Here is a 22,734-nt window from a genome sequence, read left to right on the forward strand (position 1 = left end):
GATGGAATTTGATCTTGGATAGTGTATCGGCCGCTTTTGGAGGTCCAGTGATGACATTCATTCCCTTTCATGGCCTCGTGTTTTGCACTGATGGTCGGAAGCGGTTTGTGGTGGCCTCGTGGATTTTTGAGAGTTGCTCGAGTCTTGGTCTGAAGCCTGGGGTGTTTTGGGAGTTGCTTGGGTATGGATGGGGTGTTTGATTTCTGGTCTGGCATTAGATGGTGTGATTGGAGTTTTGTTGGAGGACTGGAAATCGGGAATTTTTGCGGTGTTGACTTGTAGAGTAGCATATTTGATTGACAGAAGAAATGATGAGATAATATTGCAGATGGATAAGTTGTGTTGGCTTAGGGGTTGTGATGTTCTAATATGTTGCTTACCGTGATTGACTTGATTTGATTTGATTTGCGGCTTTATAACACATCGTCAGTGTCTAACTTGAAAAGTGATATACATTCTTGTAGTTTCTTTTGTACGAATCATTCCTCTCGAGTACAAAATATGATTGTGTTCCTTGTATCTACGTCTTTTGCACAACTCTTCCCTTTCCACTACGCAAGAAACGACAGTCTTCCCTATTTACAACCCACTAGGGGATTTTTGTACAGGAATCCTCCAAGGCCGTTGTCCTCACATTTCATCTCTTCCTAAGACCTCGGTATACTTCAAACAGCCGTGACATATATACAGTCGTATGTACCACCTCATTCCGACGTGATATACATACACCCTTCAAGTCTCAACCATATGCCCCTCATACTCCAAATCACTCACAGGATCGAACCCCTGTTCCCCAACAACCTCCTTAGTCCACACCACCAACTGTTCCAGCTCCCGCACACACCCCGTCAAGCTCTGACTATAGCTATAACTGTAGATCTGACTCCACCGTCGATCTTCTCCCGCGGATTGACCAGATGAAATGCGTTCTAGCTCGCGGGTTTGCGCTTGTGAGGCTTCGAGCTCGGCCATCTTGTCCAACAGCCTTTTTCGGGCGAGGGCGGCGGAGGGGAGGTAACGCTGGGGTATGTTAGACGGTTGTAGGAGAGGAATGAGCAGGCAGGGGATAGGGGGACAGGAGGCATACAGGTACTTTACGACCTCCGCGCAATGCGCCAGCAAGGACATAGAGGTTCATCAGAATCGCGGCGACGGCGTCGCGGCGGAAAGAGAGGAGGGCGTCGGCGGCGGCTTCGGTGTGGGTTATGTAGTGGGGGTGGAAGAAGAGGGAGGATTGGCGGACGGAGACGAGGTATTCGAAGAAGCGTTCGCTAGCGTCTATGAGAGCGGAGTAGGGGAGGGGATCAAAGGGGCCGCGGAGACGGATTTCGTGGCGAGTGAGCGCCTGGGGGTGTTAGTCGGTAGAAGGGAAAGGGGAGAGGATGAGGGTGGGGAAGGGGAAGAGATGTACCATGAGTTGGCGGATTCGGACGAAACCCTCGCGGAGACGACCTTCTAGCATTTCTGCGTAGGCGTTAGTGGAGTTCAGTAGGGCAGTGATCACATTGACATACCAGATCGTTTGATATCCTCCTCTCCTGGTTCATTTCCTTTCTCATAATATACATACCTCGCAACGACACCTCGATAAATGATACTTGAATATATCATCATCGCAGACAAAGCTTTTCGAAGCTCATGTCTAGCCACAAAAGGCCACAATATCGAACTCACTGTTACTGCCGTCACAACACCTATCACAAAAGCTACCCCGCGAGTCCACGCAATCATAACCGTGGACTCGTGATTCTCTTCAGCTTTAGCAGCAAGCGAGACTACTATAAAAGAAACACACCCCACGATCCCAGACCGCGGATGAGAACTCTGCGTAAATCTGTACATCATCGGTATCATGTATATCGCAGCAAACACAGCCATGACATAAGGGTTCCCATTTCTGGCAGCATACGCGAATCCTCCCCATACAGCTCCAAGTACAGCACAGAGAGCTCGTGTAAGCACATCCTGCACGTTTCCACCAACTCTTGGGTGAGACATAATCCAAACCATGGCAACGCACCACCAACTTTCATATTTATTCCACCATCCTCTACTTTGAGGAAGCCATGCGGGAACGGCTAATAGAGAAGTCATGATAATGACCTTGAGCGCAAACCTAGTTTCGAAGCCTTGCAATCGATGAAGAACCAGCCATACTCGATAGCGGAAACGCTGTTTCTTTGAGATCTGAGAGTTTCGATCCATAGCTACATCTTCCTCTTCTTCATATTTTCCCATGGTTTCACTTCTTGCCATCGCTTGTGGTTCTGGGTCTTCTTCTTTCTGCGGGCCGTTCAGATGTGGTAATGGCTTGTAGATATTTGCCATTCCTCGCATGCTTTTGGCCAATTGTGTTTGACTCCTGAAGTAGAAACCCGCTGTAACGCCGCCTCGATCATGTCTGACCTGAGCGTTCGTTCTCTGTAACCCTTTTTTGAGCGGGTATGATGGTAGATAGATTCTCCATCCTCGTCGCCTTTGCTGCATTTCCATGACCTTAACTAGTAAAGCTTCGACGGTTCGAGCTGCTTGTCTGACAGGATGGACGAATAGGAACAATTCAACAACCTCCGGATGATCAGAATATGTTGGCGGGAGAGCCGGGTTTTCCATTAAAGAATCTTCTTCTTCATCATACTTAATCATTACTTTCCGTAACTTGGTCAATATACCAATAATATCTGATGATGTTTCTTTATCAGGTCCAATATATCTCCTGTAACCTGACATGTCCATCAGAACAGCATCACATCGTTTGAAGGATTTCCTCATACACGAAAGAAGATCCATAGTTGGCTGTGATAGTCTACTAGTCACTAGCAAGACAGCTCTTTCTCCTGTTGTTGTGCGCGCGATCGAGGGCCGTTTCGCGCCATCAATATCTATGACTGAGTCGCCCGCTCGAGAACTAGGCAATTGTTCGTGACCCCTGCCATTCATTTTCACTTCCACAGGCTCTTCCTTCGAGTCGAACAGAGCAGTTTGCATCTTTAAAGAAAGAAGAGATCGAATGACACCCTGCATAAGATTTCGAAGAGCGATAACGTCTGATGGTGGAAAGCGAGTAATCGAAATGTCCAACGTAAGGTCACGATGTGCTTGTGACAAGTTGACAAACGTCAACGCCAATTGTCTTCGAATCGTGACATCATCTGGATGTGGAAGGACAAGTCCATCTTGCATCACTCCAAGGGCACTGTGCAGCGAGACGGCAAGAGGTCGTGCGCCAGCATCTGGAAAGACAGTACAGCACACAATGAGTGAGATTGCTTGACCGAACAGCCATGGAATACCGTAGTCAAACAGCTTACCCCAGTTCACAGACTCGGAGGTATCTGCCAAACAAGTATAGATAACGGCAATACCTGCACAAAGCACCAGCTGATAAATTCTGACATAGTAAGAACGAAGTGCCGCAATACTGCCCATGAAAATGACAAGAAAGGCTGCCAATATTCCTCCATATCCTTTTCTCGCTGTGGCCGATGAGTCTGAGATCCACTAGAACAAATTAGCATACCATTTGTTCATGCTTTGGACATACGAGTCTGTTTAAGGACTAAACTCCCTCCCACTCACTTAAGGTGGCAGCTGAAAAGACAAGAAAGGAAAAAGTTGCATACCAACGCAAATGCCCCCCACCCTAGACCACCAGCAGTACCAACAGTCGTGAGAATAGCACCATCAATTTGTGCTCCTACAGTTCGGCCAGGATGGACAATTATCGCAGATAAGACCATGATGTAACTGTATCTTCCCAACCAATTCATGATGACCGGAACGAGGCATAAAATGTAAGCAACGAAGAACCCAAGAAATGACTTAGTCAGCTTAATTCCTGCACGAGTAACTGACACCTCTTTTACTAGTGCTCGAAGCTGTAGCCATTGCTGGCGTAGAAGAAGTGTTGGGGACAGCGGATTTGTTTCCTTAAACGTATCTGGGAGCGTGTCCTGCACATTTTCTCTGAGCTCCTTCCTGTTAAATTTTGGAGGCTTCGTAAAAGAGGCATCAAAGAACCCATCTCGTAACTCGTCGACGCCATAAGTATCGAGGTCCAATTCAAGATTTTGCAATAGTGATTCGAGATGGCTATGGCTCATGCTTGCTCTTGGCGCATCTCGAGGTGACGGTGGCACAGAACCACCACGTGATCCAAGTGATGATTTCGATCGTCTTGCGTGATTGTTAAATGAGCCATAATATATGCTTGATGCAGATGATTTCGTTCCGGGATCTAGAGCCTGGAGCCGGATGTGTTTTGCTTCTTGTCTCCCACTCCGTGAGAAGCGCCGGCGATGAACCCGTGATGAAGACCCAGATGCATTGGGTGATAAGTTAGAAGAAGTTGTCGCATTATGACTTGGCTCGTTTCCTTCAGCTGGTCGTATTGAAGGTGGGTGAAGCAGTTGTGGTGTAACCTTATCTGCGATATTGTGGTCTGGAGATTCCATCATAACCGCCGGCGATGTCTCGCAGCCAATTGGCCATGTTTGACAAGATTAACAGTCGCTATATGACGCCCAAGTTCATTGTTGAATGCCAGGACAATTGAAGAGCTAGGTGGGATATTAGATTCCTCTCATGGCATTTCAACTGAATCTTTTCAATTTGAGTTGCGAAAATAATTCATAGTCTGCTCGACTGCCGAAATTCCCTGAGCTAGCCACAGCAGAAAGTTGTCTAAAGCCACACCTCGCTCGCTTAATTTCACCTTCTGCGTTTACAAGGCGATGCCTTCAATAGGGCACTGCCATAAGTGAAGAGTTGTCTTATCATATTTAGGCTTTTAACAATTGTCAAAATCTATTTAGTAAACTTCGAGTTGCTTAAAGCTCGAAGCTCAACTGCAATGTAAGTTTTGCCCGTGCTTGCTCGTTGATGGATCGACGTTATACTCGCTACCGAAGATCGAGGGTTATTCTAGCAACCTCCTGATTGCCTCACCTTCTCCCTACGCCACCATAAATAGTCACTCTCAACAATACCTCCGACTGGCTCCGACCTCTGGCTGAAAGGGTCTCATCCATTCTAGGAGCGAACGTGATAAAATTTGTCCTGATTTTCGTCGCTTACCGCTCAAACATTCAACTCTGCTTTTGTTTCAACAACACCTCGGTACTAACTGTGGGTCGCTCTCAACCTCACGACAACCCACCGCCGCGTGCGGTGAGAATGGATGCGAATATGAGGGCGCTTGGTGCGTCGTCCAAGCTCGTATTGAAAGGAGAGCATCAGAGCATTCACCAGACGGCAAGCAATGTCGTTGAAATGGGATTTGATTCTAGCTCTGACAACAGCGACGCGTTTAACCTCAACGCCGCCGCACACCCAATCAACAGCGCCGTAGAGATTCCTACCATTCACGTGTCGGACGACGCAGGCAGCCAGGACGGTAGCGATGAAGATGGCGACGAGTGGGCTATAGAATCCATCTTCGAAGACAGCTTCCCCGAGATGGAGGACAATCACCTGTATGATGGCAGTAAGTACCCATAATGAATCTTGATGAGGACAACATGCTAAATGCCACTATCAGCCCCAAACACGTGCACATATGAAGAAGCGATGCAGTATCGACAAGAACTGCGAGATGTTGGCCCAGAAGTCTTTATTCAAAGAACCATCGATGCCAAAACTATCACCGCCAAAAAGCTGTTAACAGCATTCGGGATGAAACCCCCTGAATACTTGGAAATGTGTGACGACGATGCGTACTACAGCCTCTTGAGTCTCGCCATCAGTCGAGAGCTATCGAAGAGAGTGAAGCTTCCAGCATATAATTCGGTAGACGATGCCGTAGAGCTCATCAAAAAATCAAGTAACATCATCGTGCTCACAGGAGCGGGAATCTCAACGTCGCTGGGGATCCCAGATTTCAGATCAGCCGGCACAGGTTTATATTCCAAACTCGCCCATCTCGACCTCAATGACCCCCAAGAGGTATTCGACATTTCCAAATTCCGAGAAAACCCCAAAATCTTCTACTCAGTCGCTCGCGACCTAATCACCGACGAGCCACGAACGACACCCACCCACGCCTTCATCGCCCTCCTCCAACAAAAAGGCAAACTCCTAACCAACTACTCCCAAAACATCGACAACATCGAAGCCACCGCCGGCATCCTCCCCGAAAAGCTCGTGCAATGCCACGGCTCCTTCGCCACAGCATCCTGCATCGAATGCCGCTACCAAGTCCCCGGCACCACCATCTACCCGTCCATCCGCGCCGAAAAGATCCCCCAATGCCCGCGCTGCATCGAGCGGCTCCAAACCTCCAAAACCTCGCACCCGATGAAACGCAAACGCTCCTCCAACGGGCAGAAGAAGAAAAAGAAACGCTTTGACGGCGTCTCCGACTCCGACTCCGAAGGCACCTACGACATCCCCGAACCGGGCGTCATGAAACCCGACATCACCTTCTTCGGCGAACCGCTGCCAGATCGCTTCTCGGACCGGCTCACCAACCACGATAAAGACAAGGTCGATCTCGTCATCGTGATCGGGACGTCCTTGAAAGTTGCGCCTGTGTCGGAAGTCGTGCCCTTCCTCCCGCCGCATATCCCGCAGATGTATATCTCGCGCGAGCCCGTGTCGCATGTGAATTTCGACGTCGATATGCTAGGCGACTGCGATGTTGTGGTTGCGGAGCTGTGTGAGAGGGCGGGTTGGGAGTTGAAGCATGAGATGATTCCGAAGGATCAGAAGATTGAGGTGGAGACGGTGGAGGGGTTTAGGAGTCGTCATCGGTTTACGGTTGTGAAGTAAATCAGTTTCTACGGATCTTGTATTTGAGTTTTGTTTTGCATGGTTTCATGTTTTATACGTTTTCTTTTCCTTTTCATATCCGTCTACTCTGTTCCGTAAATCACGCCTAGCATTCTTTTCTTCAGCGATATATGAGCGTTTTTGTCATGTTTCAAGCTGGTTTTGTACATGGTTTTCATTGTCTGTTGAGACTTGATGTTTATAGAGGGTATTAAGCATTAGCGCGCGGAAAAGAGATAAAAGTATACATTTTTCTGGTTTTTGCTTGTGTAAAACAGTGCTGATATTGAATTGATGGTTCATGATAATGATCTTGTCTCAAGGAGGATGTATCAAGCTTCCTCTGGTCTCGCTTAGGCACAAATTATTTCGAACATATCTATTGCTCGGAAGACATCCATCTTTGTCTACTCAGCTAAACTGGTGTTAGTTGTAGCATATCAAATGTCTCACTTAGTCTCCCAGAAAGAAGATTTTTTTTTTAAACTTTAATCGTGATAGGGTGGGCCAAGCGCCGTCAAGGAAATTCAATACGTCCCGCTGTGCTTAATAGGCATTCAAGAATGATGAGTATAACGGTGCTATGATCAAGCACCCATCTGACCCTCAGTAATCAGACTTCATGAGATCGTTTCAAAATCTCTCATAACAGGACATTATCTCCCCATCCAGTACCCAGAAGAATTTCCATGGATTTTTCAGACACGTTCGCAGACTTCTAAACAAGATCAATAACAAAAATCTTCCTTCCCCTCTCATCCACATCAATACTAACACACTCCTCCGGCATAGGTTGACAGTTCTCATTTTCAAAAGCCTCACGCCACTCAGGCGTAGCAACCACATAAGGGAAAGTACTTCCCACTCTCTCATACACACCTTGCTGGCCTGGGACTGGCAAAAGCATCATGGCAAAAGTAGCATAGGGCCCGGCTGACTTAATGGGAACGATGTAAAATTCGAATGGCTCAACCTGGACGTCGTCCACCTGAGCAGAAAGTCCTTGGTCGATGAACTGCTTTATCAAGGGATTTGAGAAGCAGTCTGCGGTTAGGGAGGTCATCAACGACTTGTTGTGGCCTCTAATCTCAATCGGTGTGTCTTCCATGTCGCGCAATTTACATTTCAACATGTGTCCACAAGCCAGACGCATAGTCGCTTTTGTGATAGCCCCAAAACGATCCGCTGATGCGAGCGTGATGGCCACGCTCTGGACGTGGACGTGTAAACGCTCTAACGGGTTGATGCGATCTTCATCAAGAGTGAAATTACCGTTCAGCAGTATCTCATTGTTTATGGACAAACAAGACCAAGTGGGTGCAACGTAAGGAGTGATCCGGTGTATCTTACCAAGTCCGCCATGAGACATCCAGCAAAGGCCGTGAATTGCGGTTCTCCACCACAAGCCAGCTATGTATTCATCTTTTACGAAAGCATGCCGCTGCCGAGCGAGACCTGCAATAGCCGTAAGCCTATCTTTACTGAATGTCAACTGCGTCGAACAATATTGTGCTGTTATATTGTACCAAGATAGTTTAGATATAGGTCCAACAAGCGGTCTTAGAAACTCATGTTCGAACTTAGATGTTGAACACCTGCAAGGATTCGTTTCGTCGAATGATGTACTGTAACAACCCCAAAGCACTTCATCTTGGGTGAAATACAAGGTTCGCCGAGGTAAGTACCGTTCCTAGAAGTTTTGTGAGAGTCTGATAGTTGATCTAGAAATCAGTGGCCAATATGATGACGCACCTGCAAAGCCCAGCCACGAGATGCGAGTGGCAACCTGCTCACTGCCGTCCATTTTCTGGAGGGCTGACAGACGTAACCTACCTTGCGAGAGCCGGATTCTAGGAAAATGCGACAACACCAACTCTTGGTCCTGTCATTGAAAAGCCCGAAGTTTCCATCTTTTGCAGCAGAGGCAGCAAGATTAATAGTTGAATTCCCGTAAACGCTTGCCATACGTGACGCTTCAATCTCCCAATCGTCCAATTGATCCTGGATAATACACAGCGAATCGATCCAGATGTATTGAATTTCCAAGAACCTAATAACTTCTATTGCGTCCCTAAAAGTCTTTGAGAGAGCTCCAGCCGGGATTGACTTCTTAAACAAGTTCACATTGGCAGAAGTCAATTTTTCAAATCCTGTCAACCCCCAAACGTGGCTTAAAGTCGCGTACTTCGGGCAATGTTTCCAGTCGACTGTCTCGCATAGTTTGATCTCGTCCCCATTTACAGATATTAAACGTGTTGGGGTCGCCTGACCTTGATCAGTGACACATTTCATATGTTGAATGGGATCCTCTAAGCAGCTCCGAAGCCAGTTGCGCATGTGAGGCAAAGCCTCTCTAGTGTTATTCTGGAACGAATTTATGGAATCGTATGAAAATTCTGCGATTGTTTAGTAGATTGACATCCAAGGGGTGGAAAATGCATACTCGATGGAGAAATCGGGGACATTTTGACATCAAGAATCTCTATACTGGGACGAGTCTTATTGGGAAAGAATAACAGACTAATCATCCAATCATCATTTCCAAAGACTTCACGCTCCGGCGCAGGAAAAGGATCAAATATGATGTCTGGACCCTTCTTGATAACCAGAAACCCGCTCTCAGCTGTCTCATCGTCTGTTAGATCCACTTCAAGGCCGCATAACTTCATGAAGTCTGGAAAAACATTTTCCGATGGTTGCCATTCGGACTGAACCGCTTTCAGAAATTGGGAGCATAGACAGCAGCCTGCCTCAGCAGATTTCTCAAGTACCTCCCTGCTCACACAATGCCGAAAGGCACCTCGTTCATCTCTGAGTACATCCGTCCAGTGATCGAATACATTTTGACAGTCTTTGCATAGTTGCGAACTCTGAGAATCCACGCTGACTTTCTTCGCAAACGTTTCGGAGTCATGCTTCATATAACAATTGCGAATGGCGTCGTCATTTTTCCGTTGCTCGGAATATGAAGAGTCTGTAGGGTTTTTCGTTATTGCATCAACAGGACTGTTCTCAAGCACCTTCTCGAACACTGGTGTATCGGAGTGTGCTGTCGTAGATATAATCACAGGGCTCTCAAGGTCAGCGCTATTCGCAGATTCGCTCAAGTTGGAAACTCTGCACGGCAGACGCGAAGAAAGCGTCACTTCCGAGGGCGACTCCCAGGTAACAATTGGCGACGCAAGATCTAAATCTTCTGATTTCGTAGACACATCTGGTAAATCAAACGCTAGAACTTCTTCCGCCGAAACAGACATTTCGAAGTATTAGTTTGTATGGTGGCATAGTTTTGATGTGGGAGATGTAACTGTTTATAATGGTGAAAAGGTGAAGAAAGTTGCAGCCTGGGCTGTCGGTCAGCAATGAAGGCCAACCACCAATTGCAGGAAGGTGCAACCCCAGATGCACTGCACCATTCGTCGGTTACGAAGTTGCTAAGGTTTGCATGCCTTCAATTTTTCATTAAGTATCTATTCGTCTATGCATATTGTATCTAATCATCTATATCCACAACGACTCCATGCCTGCGATCAATGTTCTAATCTATCTGAAGAAATCTAAAAACCAAGGAAAATATCATCTCATCTCTGCCTCCGGGGTTACACAATACTTCAACATATCTGGTATCGTTTGGCTGCTTTCTCGCCTCTGCGAAATTTCATCTAGGCGTTTGTGCTCTTGCGCAAATAAAGAGCAGTCGAACCACCCAAGTGCGATGAGGACGGTTTCTTCTCAATTCCCTCCATTTCAGTGAGTTCCAAATCATCCAAACAGAGTGGAAATTTCGCATATTCAGCGTTAACTTTATCAGCCACAACGTTACTGACTTGAATGTTAGCAAATACAAATGTCCGCCTTTTTGTCTGGAACACCTGGCATCCTTGAGCCACTTACTCATCATGTTTAGCCGAGTATAGGAGGCGCCTTTCTCCCTTTTCGTCGGTGAATTTGAGGAACTTTGTCCATAGAAGCGTGTCCTCATCAGGGAAGGGAGTCCACTTCCTTTTGTATTGAGGGCTACTGAGAATAGCTCCAACTTGTTCGAATTCGTCGATGAAAGCAAATACCGGATAAGGGATACCAAAATGAATGACCAAAGAGTTCTCGTTAATCTTGTTCCATCCGACTTGGTGGCCAGGTCCATATCTGACTATCGTCATGCGGTGTTGCTTTGCCAATTCAACCTCTGCCTGGACATATACCGGATCTTGAAGAAAGACAGGAATCTGGAGACCGAGCTGCGCCTCAAGCGCGTCACGAATGGCTACAACAGCAGCATGTTGAATGAGGGTGTTTTGAGCATCGCTGTCGGCGTTCTTTCTGGCTGGAAGTTCAAATTCCCCGAGTCCGAACGCAACAATGTTTCTTATTCTTTTAGCTCCATCCTTTAGTTCACGTTTGGTACTTCTACTATTCTCTTTGACATCTTTGGCGACGGGTTTCATAAAAAGGTCGAGCAATCTCTCACAGACCCTCGTTTTTCTAAACTCTTCAAGATGCTTTGGGAAGATTCCGTCCATCCCAGCAAAATCACGTTGGCGTACGATCCGCTTCTGCTGGTCCTTCGCGGCCTCAGAATCCGGACCATTTGGAAATTTCTCCCTGAGCCATCTACACTAAAAATTAGCAAGTGAGCACGCAAAACTTTTATGCTACATACCGCATAGATTCCAAGAACTTCTCGATTGTTAGCTGCGCGACTTCTACCAGTTTGCCCGCTTCTTTTAGATCAGCGAGAAAACGTTCGTATGCGAACATATCGAAATAAAAGGAGTTCCCATGAGTGATACTAAGAAAATTTGTCCTTTTAACTTTTTCTGTCTCCTGTTCGTCATTCGACATCTTCTTAACTTTATCCCGGGAAAGTGGTGTAATCCTGAGACCAAACTCAGGGACTGGTCTGGGTTCGCCAACACGAGCTTTGGCATCTTCGAGAAGGAAGTCGATGGACATGTTGCTGATCTGAAATTCGGAAATAGTAAATTAATTATTTTGAATGTGTGTCGATGAAGTGATGCCAGCGAAGTACTGAATGTTGTACTTGAGAGAAGAAGAAGAAGAAGAAAGCCTGGAGTTTCGAAGGTCTTTATACTTCTCCTTGAGAAGGTTGTGAATAACATTCTCCTAAATCCATGAATAACATGTTGGGAGATGAGCTACAAAGAGCGCTTTTTTGATAACATATGTCGGACTCGGAAGACATATGTTGATGTAAACCAACACATGACAACATGTTAGTCTGTGAATGAATGAAAAATGAGAAGCTGAATCACAAAGAGCTCCTTTTGAGAACGTATGTCAGAACGGGAAGACATATGTTGATGGCCCAACACATCACAACATATTCCTTTGTGACAACATATCACAACAAAAAGCCTCTCCTATCTTGAGTAATGACATCCTACAAAGGATCCATTAGATTCATACTTGGGGTGGAAGCCAACTGAATCCCCCCTCTCCCACATATTTACTTGACAAAAAAACATGATTCTCAAATCCCCATAGCTTTTCTCAACCATCATACATCAAAACAAAATACATTCACACCAGGCTGTCTCAAATCAAGAGTGACATCAGCTCTCAAGATGTATTAAACACGAAGAGCTATGAAAGAAGACGAAGTCCTACCTGAAATGCCATATTTCAAGAAAGCCTTTCAAATGAATCCGCGACATGATGATGAAATCCGATTCCCCGAATTCCAGTTTCTTGGACATGACTTTCTTGCCTTTGCATGAGTGACAGGTGGTTGTTGAAATAAATTACCAGGTCTTCCAGGAAGGTGTGTGATATTCATTCTGAGCAGACAATTTTACATCAGAAACTGATATGAAGTTTATGATTAGTGATGCTGAGATAAATTTACACCCCTCAGTTTTAACCTGTATATCCAAGCCATACGTTCTCCATCATTCCACTCCCTCATCTCCAACAAAAACCCCATCACTCAGATTCACTCTACGCCAAACCCCGTCGCTTTTCGCATTAATGCGTCTTCGTTTGGCGGAAGCATAATCCGTAGTATGAGATGAGTTTTATTTCTCAAAGATTATTGCGCAATTGGCTAGTGTGGTTTTATATCTTCTTTCGAAGTGACGCTCGTGCATGAAGATATTGTAGGTGAGTACTGAGAACTAGTTGTTTTAGATTGAATGAGCAAGAAGTGTGTATGGAGAATATAGAAAGTTTATGACCCTTGAATTCAGTATGCGGTATTTCCGGACCATACCCAGCGGTCCTTCAGAATTTTCCAACCCACCAAAACCCCCACTGAACAAAACCGACCCTATCATATCTAACACCATTAAACCATCTCAAACATATCCTCAATCCCACAGACCTTCTCGAAGCAACCTCCTCCATACGAAATCCTCTACTTGTGTTTTTGGATGAGGTTATCTCTTTGTAGGGACACTTTGTAGCTAGACTCTGTAGGTTAATGGATAAGGGCTGGGAGGGACATGATTTCGAATCTGTTAGTTATTCATGGTAGTATTAAATGAAGGGGGTTTCTTTTAGTGGCTTTTGTTGACTTCAAGTGAGAGAGAGGTCAATATTTGTGGATAATGTAAATGAGGAATGAGGAAGACGTGTTAAATTAGAGATTTTGGCTGCAATAAGTTTGCTATAAGCAGGTGGCTTCCTGTGGCCGACGGCTCAAATGTTCATGCTCGTTCACCTGGGTTTGCATGTGTACTTGTTCTGTGGTGCCTGGTACAAATATCCAGAGTCGAAAATATCGATACACTTCATATTTTGTAAGATCTTACACTCTCTGTAATATTTGCGGCTTAGTAAGAGTCCTTGTATAAGGAACAACGACATGACGAGTAACGCGTGCGGGAATCAAAATGAAAAGGACGGTATGATAAAATGCCGGAACTGGGAAAGACTCGTGAGGTATGATTCCAAATGACGAGAACGAAATACTAGCAAAAGCTAGTGTGTGTTATTGAACTACACGACTTACCGGGGCTCTCGATCTTTCCAAATTGCCGGTAAAAACAAGTCTTACATTCGTATCAACCTACCTGGTAGATGTTCGTGAACCAAGGCTATCAACTAAGATGACAGCCTTCTCAAGACATGCGCCTCTCATCCGGGTCACTTCGTACCTTCTCGTCTACAACAATCAAGACATCTTATACTTACTCCGCCCTAAACCGCGTCAGCATAAGATTCCAAAACTCTATGAGGCATTTATTCTCATTCACTCCTCGTCTGACTTGGCTCCGCTTGGAACCGGCAGCACACTTATGTGTTGTGCAAGTCCATCGTAATAACATAGCCACTCTGATAGTGGGCCGCGGAGTCTTCAGTACTTCGCTTGGCTGCTACTATCGAAAATTTTCAGGTGGTATTGTTCGTATGGATGATTTACCGCCGAGTTGAAGATCGTGATCAGTCCGAATTCCGATTTGGAATGGATACCAGTGATAAGGTGAGTTGAGACGATGATTGAGACCGGAGAATTCGAGTATCCGGGGAACTCAGCCTCAATATCGGATCTGAAGGTCATGCCTTTGGTCACGGGGTGGCGAGGATGGCATGAAACCTGGGGGACCCGAGAATTCGGAGAACGGCGTCAATCAGCTTCACCTAGATACTCACCGGTCTGGAATCTGGAACATTTGTTGAGCGTTGTACGCGCAATAAAGAGATACTCAGCCTCTGCGTTTTAGCTGATGGCAAAGTCAAATGTCCATTTGACAAAGGCGGCCCCTTTCTTTCTTTACCGAGGCGAGACCGAGGCGAGAGGTTTGAAAGGAATCCCGTGATCTAACGCCTGAAAGATCCACCCGCTCGCTTATCTCGTGCTGTGCCCCACTAAACAATTCCCCATCTTACACTCTTGTCAGCGCGGCTTCTCCACCACACCAGGATCTTCATGTGTTTAGTGTCAGCCGGGGCGAGGCTGTGAACTGTTTCTTTGTTCGTGTGAAGATGAATCTGAAATTTCTTTTCAGTATTCTGATTTGAGTTTTGTTTTGGCTGATACGATGTGGCCCGAGGCACTGGAGTAACGCCCGTATTTGGAAGGCGATACGGTAACAGGTGTTTAATGATGTAATTGGCAAAAAGAGAATTAATTGGTTTGCCAATGTCGCCAAGGGGGGCATTGCTCGCAGCGTCTCGCTTGCACGAGATTTGGTAGAACTCAAAGATTGTGGGAGCAAACCAGGTCGTGTTGCTCATGTATTGCACGTGAGATTGAACATAGCTGGCAGATGTTGGAGAGATGTTGGGACATGGGTGGTGGCGATTAAGAATGCTGTGTCGTGCTTCATCTGATATCGAAAACCTAGTATCCGCGTGTCAGTCGGGTGTTGATTGCTCACTTTGCTCAGCCTCGTCTCAACGGAGAAGCTCCATCGTCACGACTTTCCGCCAACCAAACTACCGACTTTCTGGAACGTTTGGCCTCACTCCAAGAGTTGTGCTACGGCCAGAGCGTAAAACATGGAGTAACATGAACATGATCCGTAGTTTAGCGCAGGTGGATTATTGCCAGACCCAAGTGCCGACCAAGATGTCAGGAGGTTCAAGCACATTCAACTATCCTCCATCAATTGACTGGACGGCTGATCACTTGCTTGATTATTGGAATTCCTTGGAGACAAGTCGTCAAGCGTCTTGATCGAGAGCTTGATATCAGTTTGCTATGACGGGAGCGGCGTTTGATTTGGCGTCCCAAGGTCTTGTGTTGTCGTCCTGCATTAGCCGCTTGTGCATCCAACGACATACGTGATGGGCATTTAATCATGACTGGTGGTATCGAGATGCCTCACTTCTTGGCTGGACAGAAGCAGTTGGATTCTGTAGCGCTTGGGTTCTGGTAACGGTGATCTGAATGGTATTCGTGATTTCCAGGTTCGTGTAACGGGTTTGCTGACTAGAAGACGGGCGTGAGGTGATGGAGATGGCTGACAGAAAACGTTGCTTATGCTGCATCAAAATAGAAGAGCTGGCTGGAGATACAAGCAGATGAGTGATGATGTCGCCTGGGATGAATATCGCTGTAGTCATGAATAGGAGGTAAGACCGGACTAAATGATAGAGAGAAGGAAGCCGCGCAATCGAGGCATGCCGATGATATATTTTGAATTGGATATTGCCTGGGGATGGAGGTGTCTGCAGGATGTTCGGATATGAAGCGAAAGGAACACTAGGCTAGCTCCCGGACCGTATTTTGGACAGGATAGGAAAGGGATGTGCTTTTTGAGTTCAAAAGGTATTATTCAGACTGAGGAGTCGAGGAGGAATAGAAAATAAACTAAGATACGGGTCATTCCCGCCAAAAGTATTTCGCAGCGCTCAAAATGAAGCAGATATCGGCACGGAAAGGCCATTCTGAAATAAGTAAGGCCTGAAATAGGCATTCGCTTGAGGCTGCAGCCCGCGTCAAACGTCAACGGACGGACAAGGCCCCTAGTCAGCCAGACAAACGAAAAATAGCAGACGCGCAAACTTGAAGCTCTGATATCTCACGATAGCGATGCAATTGAATCATGAATCCAGTCTTCACGAAGTCTGCACTTTTGCCGTGAGCTGACAACTATTCGAAAGTCGCCCACACCTGCTTCGGGCGTTTCCCTAGGCGCTCGAGACTCGCGCAACCTAAGCTCAAGCCCACTTTCCTGTGTGGTTTGCACTGCCTCCTTTGTCGCCCCCTGCCCAGCAACTCGCGGGCTCTCGATTGGACCCAACCATCCATGAAGGCCAGAGGAAAGACCTGGCGGTGATCTGTGAGTCCCTCCAGGTAGGTCCGTCAACTTCGAAAAACTGCTTGTTGCGACTTCCAAGACCACGCAAAGACAGCCCATTTCCGACAGGAACCAATACCGGAACTCCTTCGACGCGGAGCGCTGAACTTTCATCTTGCTTCTGCTTCTTTTCCTCAGCGAAATCCGGTTCTGTTGCGCCCGTCGATGCTGCCCAGTCTGCCAGCAAAGAGTGAGTGAGTAGTGAGTGAATCGAATCAAATCGAGCCTCGATTCGTCGACCGCAGTGCTTCGTTTGCTCGTGCATGGAATGCGGGAGTGCTTGCAACAGGCTCAACAACAACAACAAAACCCACACCAACTGTACCGTACATCACCACCTGGACGCTGGCCCTTGGCAGTGGTTTGATTGTCACCGAGGGGAAGAACACAAGAGGTAAGAAAACCACTCCGCCTCTGTATCAGAGCATCATCGCGAAAGTCTGCCATCTCTGCAACTCTCTCGAGAGACCCTTCGTTGGGGAAGCGACTTGCTCCATCTTCGCCTTTTGCGCGAGAAACTGGAGTGCAATCAGCCAAGCCCTTCGCTCAAAATTGCCGCAGACCGCCCACTTGGCAGCAATTGACAGAGTCGGGTCTGTCTTGGGAGATCCCTAGCTTATATACATCTCTCCTAGGCACTTCTGTCCAACCTTTCGAACCTCAGTTCGATTCATCCACCACATCACACAGCCTTCTGCAGATGCCTAAGTGGACGAAGCCTAACACTCAGCTACTAATTACTCGCCAAGGCTCTGCGCCCCCAGGCTGTGAGTGAACGGGACAAAGCATATCCATTGAAGCAAGGAATTTTCTCGGTCACTGTCTATCATCATGGCATCTCCTGAAGGCGATACGCCTTCTCCATCGCCAAGTCCAGGCGGTCGAAGGCAAAGAGCGTACGTAGCCTTCTTGGTTCATGTTGAGGATCAGTGTATATCAGTCGAGCCTCGCTGACATTGTTTACAGTCCAACGATCACGATAGATACCTCTGCCGTTAGTAATATGAGCCCTCCCCAGAACATGGACAGCGATGCCGTGGCCCTCAAAGCAATGTCTTCATCTCCAGTCAGCACCACGGACCCTTCGAGTCCAACGCGAAACGACGCATCGGGCAATGGATCATATCACAGAAGCACACCGAGTCAGGCGAGCCGAATATCAGTACCAGAATTAAGACCCTCAGGGTCATTCGAGAGTAGAGACAGTCGGCCGACATCACCACACAATGTTTCGTCGCCAACATCGAGAGGAAAGGAAGGAGGCGGGTTTTTGGCAGTACCTGGATTGAGATCGCGCCAGAATTCTGTTGATTCAGAAGACGGCAACCACTCAAGTACGAACTATAGCGGAGACACATTTGCGAATGGTACTCAGGCTGATAAAGATAAAGCGGGAAGCGTTCCTGGAAACGAAAATATCATGAATGATCCGGAGGCTTTAGAAGCAGATCCCGGACACGAAGACGATTTTAAATGCGAGGACAACAGTTTCGGCTACACCATCGGGCAATTGAACAAGCTCATCAACCCTAAGAGCTTGTCGGCATTTTACGCGCTCGGAGGTTTAGCTGGTTTAGAAAAGGGTCTTCGAACGAACCGAAAATCCGGATTGAGCGTGGATGAGGCTGATTTGGACGGAACGGTCACTTTTGAAGAAGCGAAAGCTGCTGCTAGAAATACGCGCAGTGCTTCTGGGGATGATTCGAAAACGCCCATGGCCCGAGTCGACTCGAAGGACTCCTCACCACCTAGGAGAGGACCAGCTTCCAGCGATTCCTTCTTCGACCGAAAGCGCGTCTTCAACGACAATCGATTACCCGTGAAGAAGGGGAAGAGTTTACTGCAACTCATGTGGATTACCTACAACGACAAAGTTCTGATACTTTTGTCGATTGCGGCGGCAATCTCCTTAGCTATTGGTTTGTACCAGACATTCGGCACCAAACACGATCCATCCCACCCCAAGATTGAATGGGTTGAGGGTGTTGCAATTATTGTGGCCATTGTCATTGTTGTAGTTGTGGGCTCTCTCAACGATTATCAAAAGGAACGGCAATTCGTCAAATTGAATGCGAAAAAGCAGGATCGAGATGTTAATGTTATACGATCTGGCAAAACCATGGAAATCTCCGTCTTCGATATTCTGGTTGGTGATGTTTTACATCTAGAACCGGGAGACATGATTCCGGTTGATGGTATTTTCATCGATGGTCACAACGTCAAATGCGATGAATCTCAGACTACTGGAGAATCCGACTTACTGCGAAAAACACCTGCCGATGCTGTGTACGCCGCTATCGAGAATCATGAAAGCCTCCGAAAACTTGATCCTTTCATTCTTTCTGGCGCCCAGGTCACTGAAGGTGTCGGAACCTTTTTGGTCACATCTACTGGTGTCAACTCGAGTTACGGAAAGACCCTGATGTCTCTACGAGAAGATCCTGAAGTTACACCTCTTCAGTCAAAATTGAACACTCTTGCAGAATACATTGCCAAGTTGGGTGCGTCCGCTGGTGGTTTGCTCTTCATAGTCCTGTTCATCGAGTTTCTTGTCCGCCTGCCAAAGAACACCGCGTCGCCTTCCGACAAGGGACAGCAATTCTTGAACATTTTCATCGTCACCGTCACCATCGTAGTTGTTGCTGTTCCTGAAGGTCTTCCGCTTGCAGTCACTCTCGCACTAGCTTTTGCGACTACTCGAATGTTGAAAGACAACAATCTGGTCCGACACTTGAAGGCTTGCGAAGTTATGGGTAACGCGACCACCATCTGTTCCGACAAGACCGGAACCCTCACACAAAACAAGATGAAGGTAGTTGCGGGTACGCTCGGTACCAGCTCCCGATTCGGAGGAACCGTAGAGCTGGCAGAAGCCGACCCTCTGGACAAGGGCAAACAAGCCCACCCAGTCACTGTTGAGAACGTTCCTGCTCAGGAAGTCATTTCTTCGCTTGATCCAACCGTAAAGAAGATGCTTTTGGGTTCTATTGTTATGAACTCGACTGCCTTCGAAGGTGTTGCAGATGGAGTTTCAACTTTCATAGGCTCCAAGACTGAGACAGCTTTACTTGAATTCGCCAAAGACCATCTCGGTATGGGACAGGTCGACCAGGAGAGGTCGAATGTCGAAGTTGTACAGCTTTACCCCTTTGATTCTGGACGCAAATGTATGGGTGTCGTTGTCAAAACCGAGGAAGGCAAATTCCGCCTCTACATCAAGGGAGCATCCGAGATCATTCTTGAGAAATGCTCAGCCATCGTCCGCGACCCTACCACTGGAATTGAAGTTTCTTCTATGACCGACGACAACCGTCAAACTCTCCTCGGCTTGATCGACAACTATGCCTCTCGCTCGCTTCGAACCATCGCTATGGTCTACCGAGAATTCGACAAGTGGCCTGCGAAGGGTGCTCGTGTCGTCGATGGAGATGTCGTTTTCGAAGATCTCTTCAAACAAATGGTTCTCCTCAGCATTGTTGGTATCCAGGATCCACTTCGTGATGGTGTCCCAGAGGCAGTCAAGAAATGCCAGAATGCTGGTGTTGTCGTTCGTATGGTTACTGGAGACAACTTGGTAACTGCAAGAGCCATTGCAACTGAATGTGGTATCTACACTCCAGGTGGGATTATCATGGAGGGACCTGCTTTCCGAAAATTGAGCAAGGAGAAGATGGACCAAGCTATCCCGCGCCTTCAAGTTCTTGCCCGATCTAGCCCTGAAGACAAGCGTATCTTGGTGAAACGCCTCAAGGAACTCGGTGAAACCGTCGCTGTCACTGGTGATGGTACCAATGATGCGCCTGCTCTCAAGACTGCTGATGTGGGTTTCTCTATGGGTATCGCTGGTACTGAGGTCGCAAAGGAGGCTTCCGCTATCATCTTGATGGACGATAACTTCGCATCTATTGTCAAGGCTATGATGTGGGGTCGTGCTGTCAACGATGCCGTCCGGAAGTTCTTGCAATTCCAAGTCACCGTCAACATTACCGCCGTTCTCCTAACCTTCATTTCCGCCGTTTCATCTGGATCTGAGACTTCTGTCTTGACCGCTGTACAATTGCTTTGGGTCAACCTTATCATGGACACAATGGCTGCACTTGCTTTGGCTACCGATCCTCCAACTGACAGCATTCTCGATCGCAAACCAGATCCTAAATCTGCTGGATTGATCACCGTTACCATGTGGAAGATGATCATCGGAGAGGCTATTTATCAACTCGCCATTACTCTTCTGTTGTACTTTGGTGCTGAGAAGATTCTATCATACACCTCCCAGCGCGAGATTGACCAAATTCCTACTCTAGTTTTCAACACATTCGTCTGGATGCAGATCTTTAATCAATGGAAGTAAGTACAGTTACACCCCTTATTCTGATCATACACTAACCAAGCATCAGCAATCGTCGTCTGGATAACAAGTTCAATATCTTCGAAGGTATCCACCGCAACATCTTCTTCATTGGTATCAACTGTATCATGGTTGGATGTCAAGTTATGATCATCTTCGTTGGAGGCCGCGCTTTCAATGTCACCCGACTAAACGGAGCACAATGGGCATACTCTATCGTCCTTGGTGCTCTCTCGATTCCTGTTGGAGTGATCATCCGTCTCATCCCCGATGAACTCGTCCTGAGACTTATTCCTGAATATCTCAAGAGAAAGCCGAAGGGACCAGAGGTTACCATTTCCGACGAAGAGGAACAATTCAGATTCCCTAAGCCATTGGCCGATGTCAAGGAAGAGCTTAGCTTCCTTAAGAAGATGAAGGGTGGTCGTCTTAACAATCTCAAATTCGCCATGCAACAAACCCGAGACAACCTTTTGCCACGATCTCGAAGTGGTTCTCGCTCTCGCAGCAACTCCATTCCTCCTCAAACACCTGGCGGCGAGTCGCAACGTGAGGATGAGTTTGGTCCACCACAACCAACCCCAGAGTCACGGAAGCGCGGTCGTAGCAACAGATCTCGTTCCAATTCTGCTCTAGGAGCTACAACAGTTATGGCTGGTATTATTGCTGGATCCGTCGCTGGTTGGTCACCAATCGAGCGTAATTACAACGACGGTCAGAATCACCCATTTACCCGCGGTCATGGTCGTCAAGAGCTAGAGCGTGATCCTAATGTGGAAATCCACCCTGGCACCAGTGCCTCAGACCCCGTTGTCACCGACGATATTCATAACCTTCCATTACCTCCAAGTCAAATTCCGGAGGTTTCACCCGAGCCAGCGAAGAGTCCTAAGGAATGAATAAAATTCATAAAGACCTTTTAGCGAATCTTCAACACCGAACAGGATATGGCTCATCCTTCAGTTACATGTGTAGATATTGTACCACTACACTCCAAATCTTGGCGTCTCCTTTTGTATATACCGATAATCAAGCCACGTCGTTTTCCAAGTCGCATAACTTACTACGACTTTCAGGAGTTTGGGGCCAGGCTTGAGTTTGGCTCTTTGGCGTTGGCGGTTGCACGTCTTATCTTTTTTATTGAATCATTAGCAAAAAATATCATTTCCTGAAAAAACTCCTTTCTATTACTTTGTATTGTTGTTTCTGATGTAATGGAGTATGCGTGCTCTATGAAGCGCAGAGGGATATTTCTTCATAAAGAAGAATATGGGCGAGCAGCTGAGCCGAGGATCAAGGCATGGGAGTGGTAGATTGGGATGGGAGAATGAGATGGGTTAGATCTGTAGATGGTTGGACTGGTGCGTACATACTTAGATGGAAGTAGTATGTAATACATCTATAGGTCTGCGAGATATTAATAAAATGAGATACCAAAAACTACTTCTTGATTACTGTGATCTGTGCATCTACTTCGCAAGGTGAGAAGTATCGAAAGTCACAGGGCTATAGTTTAGAGTTGAAGTTCTTCTCCTGACGTTTTCACACAATGAATCACATATATCTCTCCTTACGTGTCATATCAATCAGTCTAAAAACCATGAATCACCCTCCTCAACCCCTCGGATCTCGGACGCACATCCTTTACAACTTCCCATCCCCCATCCGTTACTGAGGGGAAACGAACACGACCCGAAAAGTGGGGCCGAGTTACTCACCACCCTAAAAACCCAGAACCACACTAACGCCCTAAGCGAACCCGGTGCGCTTCGTCGGAGGCGCCTTTCCAACCTCACCTCATCCCATCCATCTCGAAGCTATCACAACCCCACGAACCCGCGATACCATCGCCCT

General features: G+C 47.0%; 6 protein-coding genes across 6 annotated transcripts; 2 read left to right on the forward strand and 4 right to left on the reverse strand.

The window, feature by feature from the left end:
- Positions 1–732: 732 nt before the first annotated feature.
- GLAREA_00190 (uncharacterized protein) lies at positions 733–4,454 on the reverse strand (the record flags this gene model as incomplete). The annotated part of the gene is made up of 5 exons (XM_008084950.1): positions 733–1,020; positions 1,088–1,345; positions 1,412–1,464; positions 1,515–3,501; positions 3,624–4,454. The coding sequence occupies 5 exons, from the start codon at positions 4,452–4,454 to the stop codon at positions 733–735; spliced, it is 3,417 nt and encodes a 1,138-aa protein (XP_008083141.1).
- Positions 4,455–5,175: 721 nt separating this feature from the next.
- On the forward strand, positions 5,176–6,768 carry GLAREA_00191 (DHS-like NAD/FAD-binding protein; the record flags this gene model as incomplete). The annotated part of the gene is made up of 2 exons (XM_008084951.1): positions 5,176–5,485; positions 5,540–6,768. The coding sequence occupies 2 exons, from the start codon at positions 5,176–5,178 to the stop codon at positions 6,766–6,768; spliced, it is 1,539 nt and encodes a 512-aa protein (XP_008083142.1).
- Positions 6,769–7,486: 718 nt separating this feature from the next.
- Positions 7,487–10,025, reverse strand: GLAREA_00192 (uncharacterized protein; the record flags this gene model as incomplete). The annotated part of the gene is made up of 3 exons (XM_008084952.1): positions 7,487–8,458; positions 8,521–9,164; positions 9,212–10,025. 3 exons carry the CDS (start codon positions 10,023–10,025, stop codon positions 7,487–7,489), a joined length of 2,430 nt encoding a protein of 809 aa, XP_008083143.1.
- Positions 10,026–10,430: 405 nt separating this feature from the next.
- GLAREA_00193 (uncharacterized protein) lies at positions 10,431–11,721 on the reverse strand (the record flags this gene model as incomplete). The annotated part of the gene is made up of 3 exons (XM_008084953.1): positions 10,431–10,590; positions 10,663–11,379; positions 11,429–11,721. The coding sequence occupies 3 exons, from the start codon at positions 11,719–11,721 to the stop codon at positions 10,431–10,433; spliced, it is 1,170 nt and encodes a 389-aa protein (XP_008083144.1).
- Positions 11,722–16,392: 4,671 nt separating this feature from the next.
- On the reverse strand, positions 16,393–16,797 carry GLAREA_00194 (uncharacterized protein; the record flags this gene model as incomplete). Its single annotated transcript, XM_008084954.1, has 1 exon — positions 16,393–16,797. One exon carries the CDS (start codon positions 16,795–16,797, stop codon positions 16,393–16,395), a length of 405 nt encoding a protein of 134 aa, XP_008083145.1.
- A 566-nt stretch (positions 16,798–17,363) lies between these two features.
- Positions 17,364–21,779, forward strand: GLAREA_00195 (Calcium ATPase, transmembrane M; the record flags this gene model as incomplete). The annotated part of the gene is made up of 3 exons (XM_008084955.1): positions 17,364–17,428; positions 17,499–20,879; positions 20,930–21,779. The coding sequence occupies 3 exons, from the start codon at positions 17,364–17,366 to the stop codon at positions 21,777–21,779; spliced, it is 4,296 nt and encodes a 1,431-aa protein (XP_008083146.1).
- Positions 21,780–22,734: the final 955 nt, after the last annotated feature.

The sequence above is a fragment of the Glarea lozoyensis genome, assembly GCF_000409485.1.
Source record: "Glarea lozoyensis ATCC 20868 chromosome Unknown GLAREA3, whole genome shotgun sequence".
NCBI lineage: Eukaryota > Fungi > Ascomycota > Leotiomycetes > Helotiales > Helotiaceae > Glarea > Glarea lozoyensis.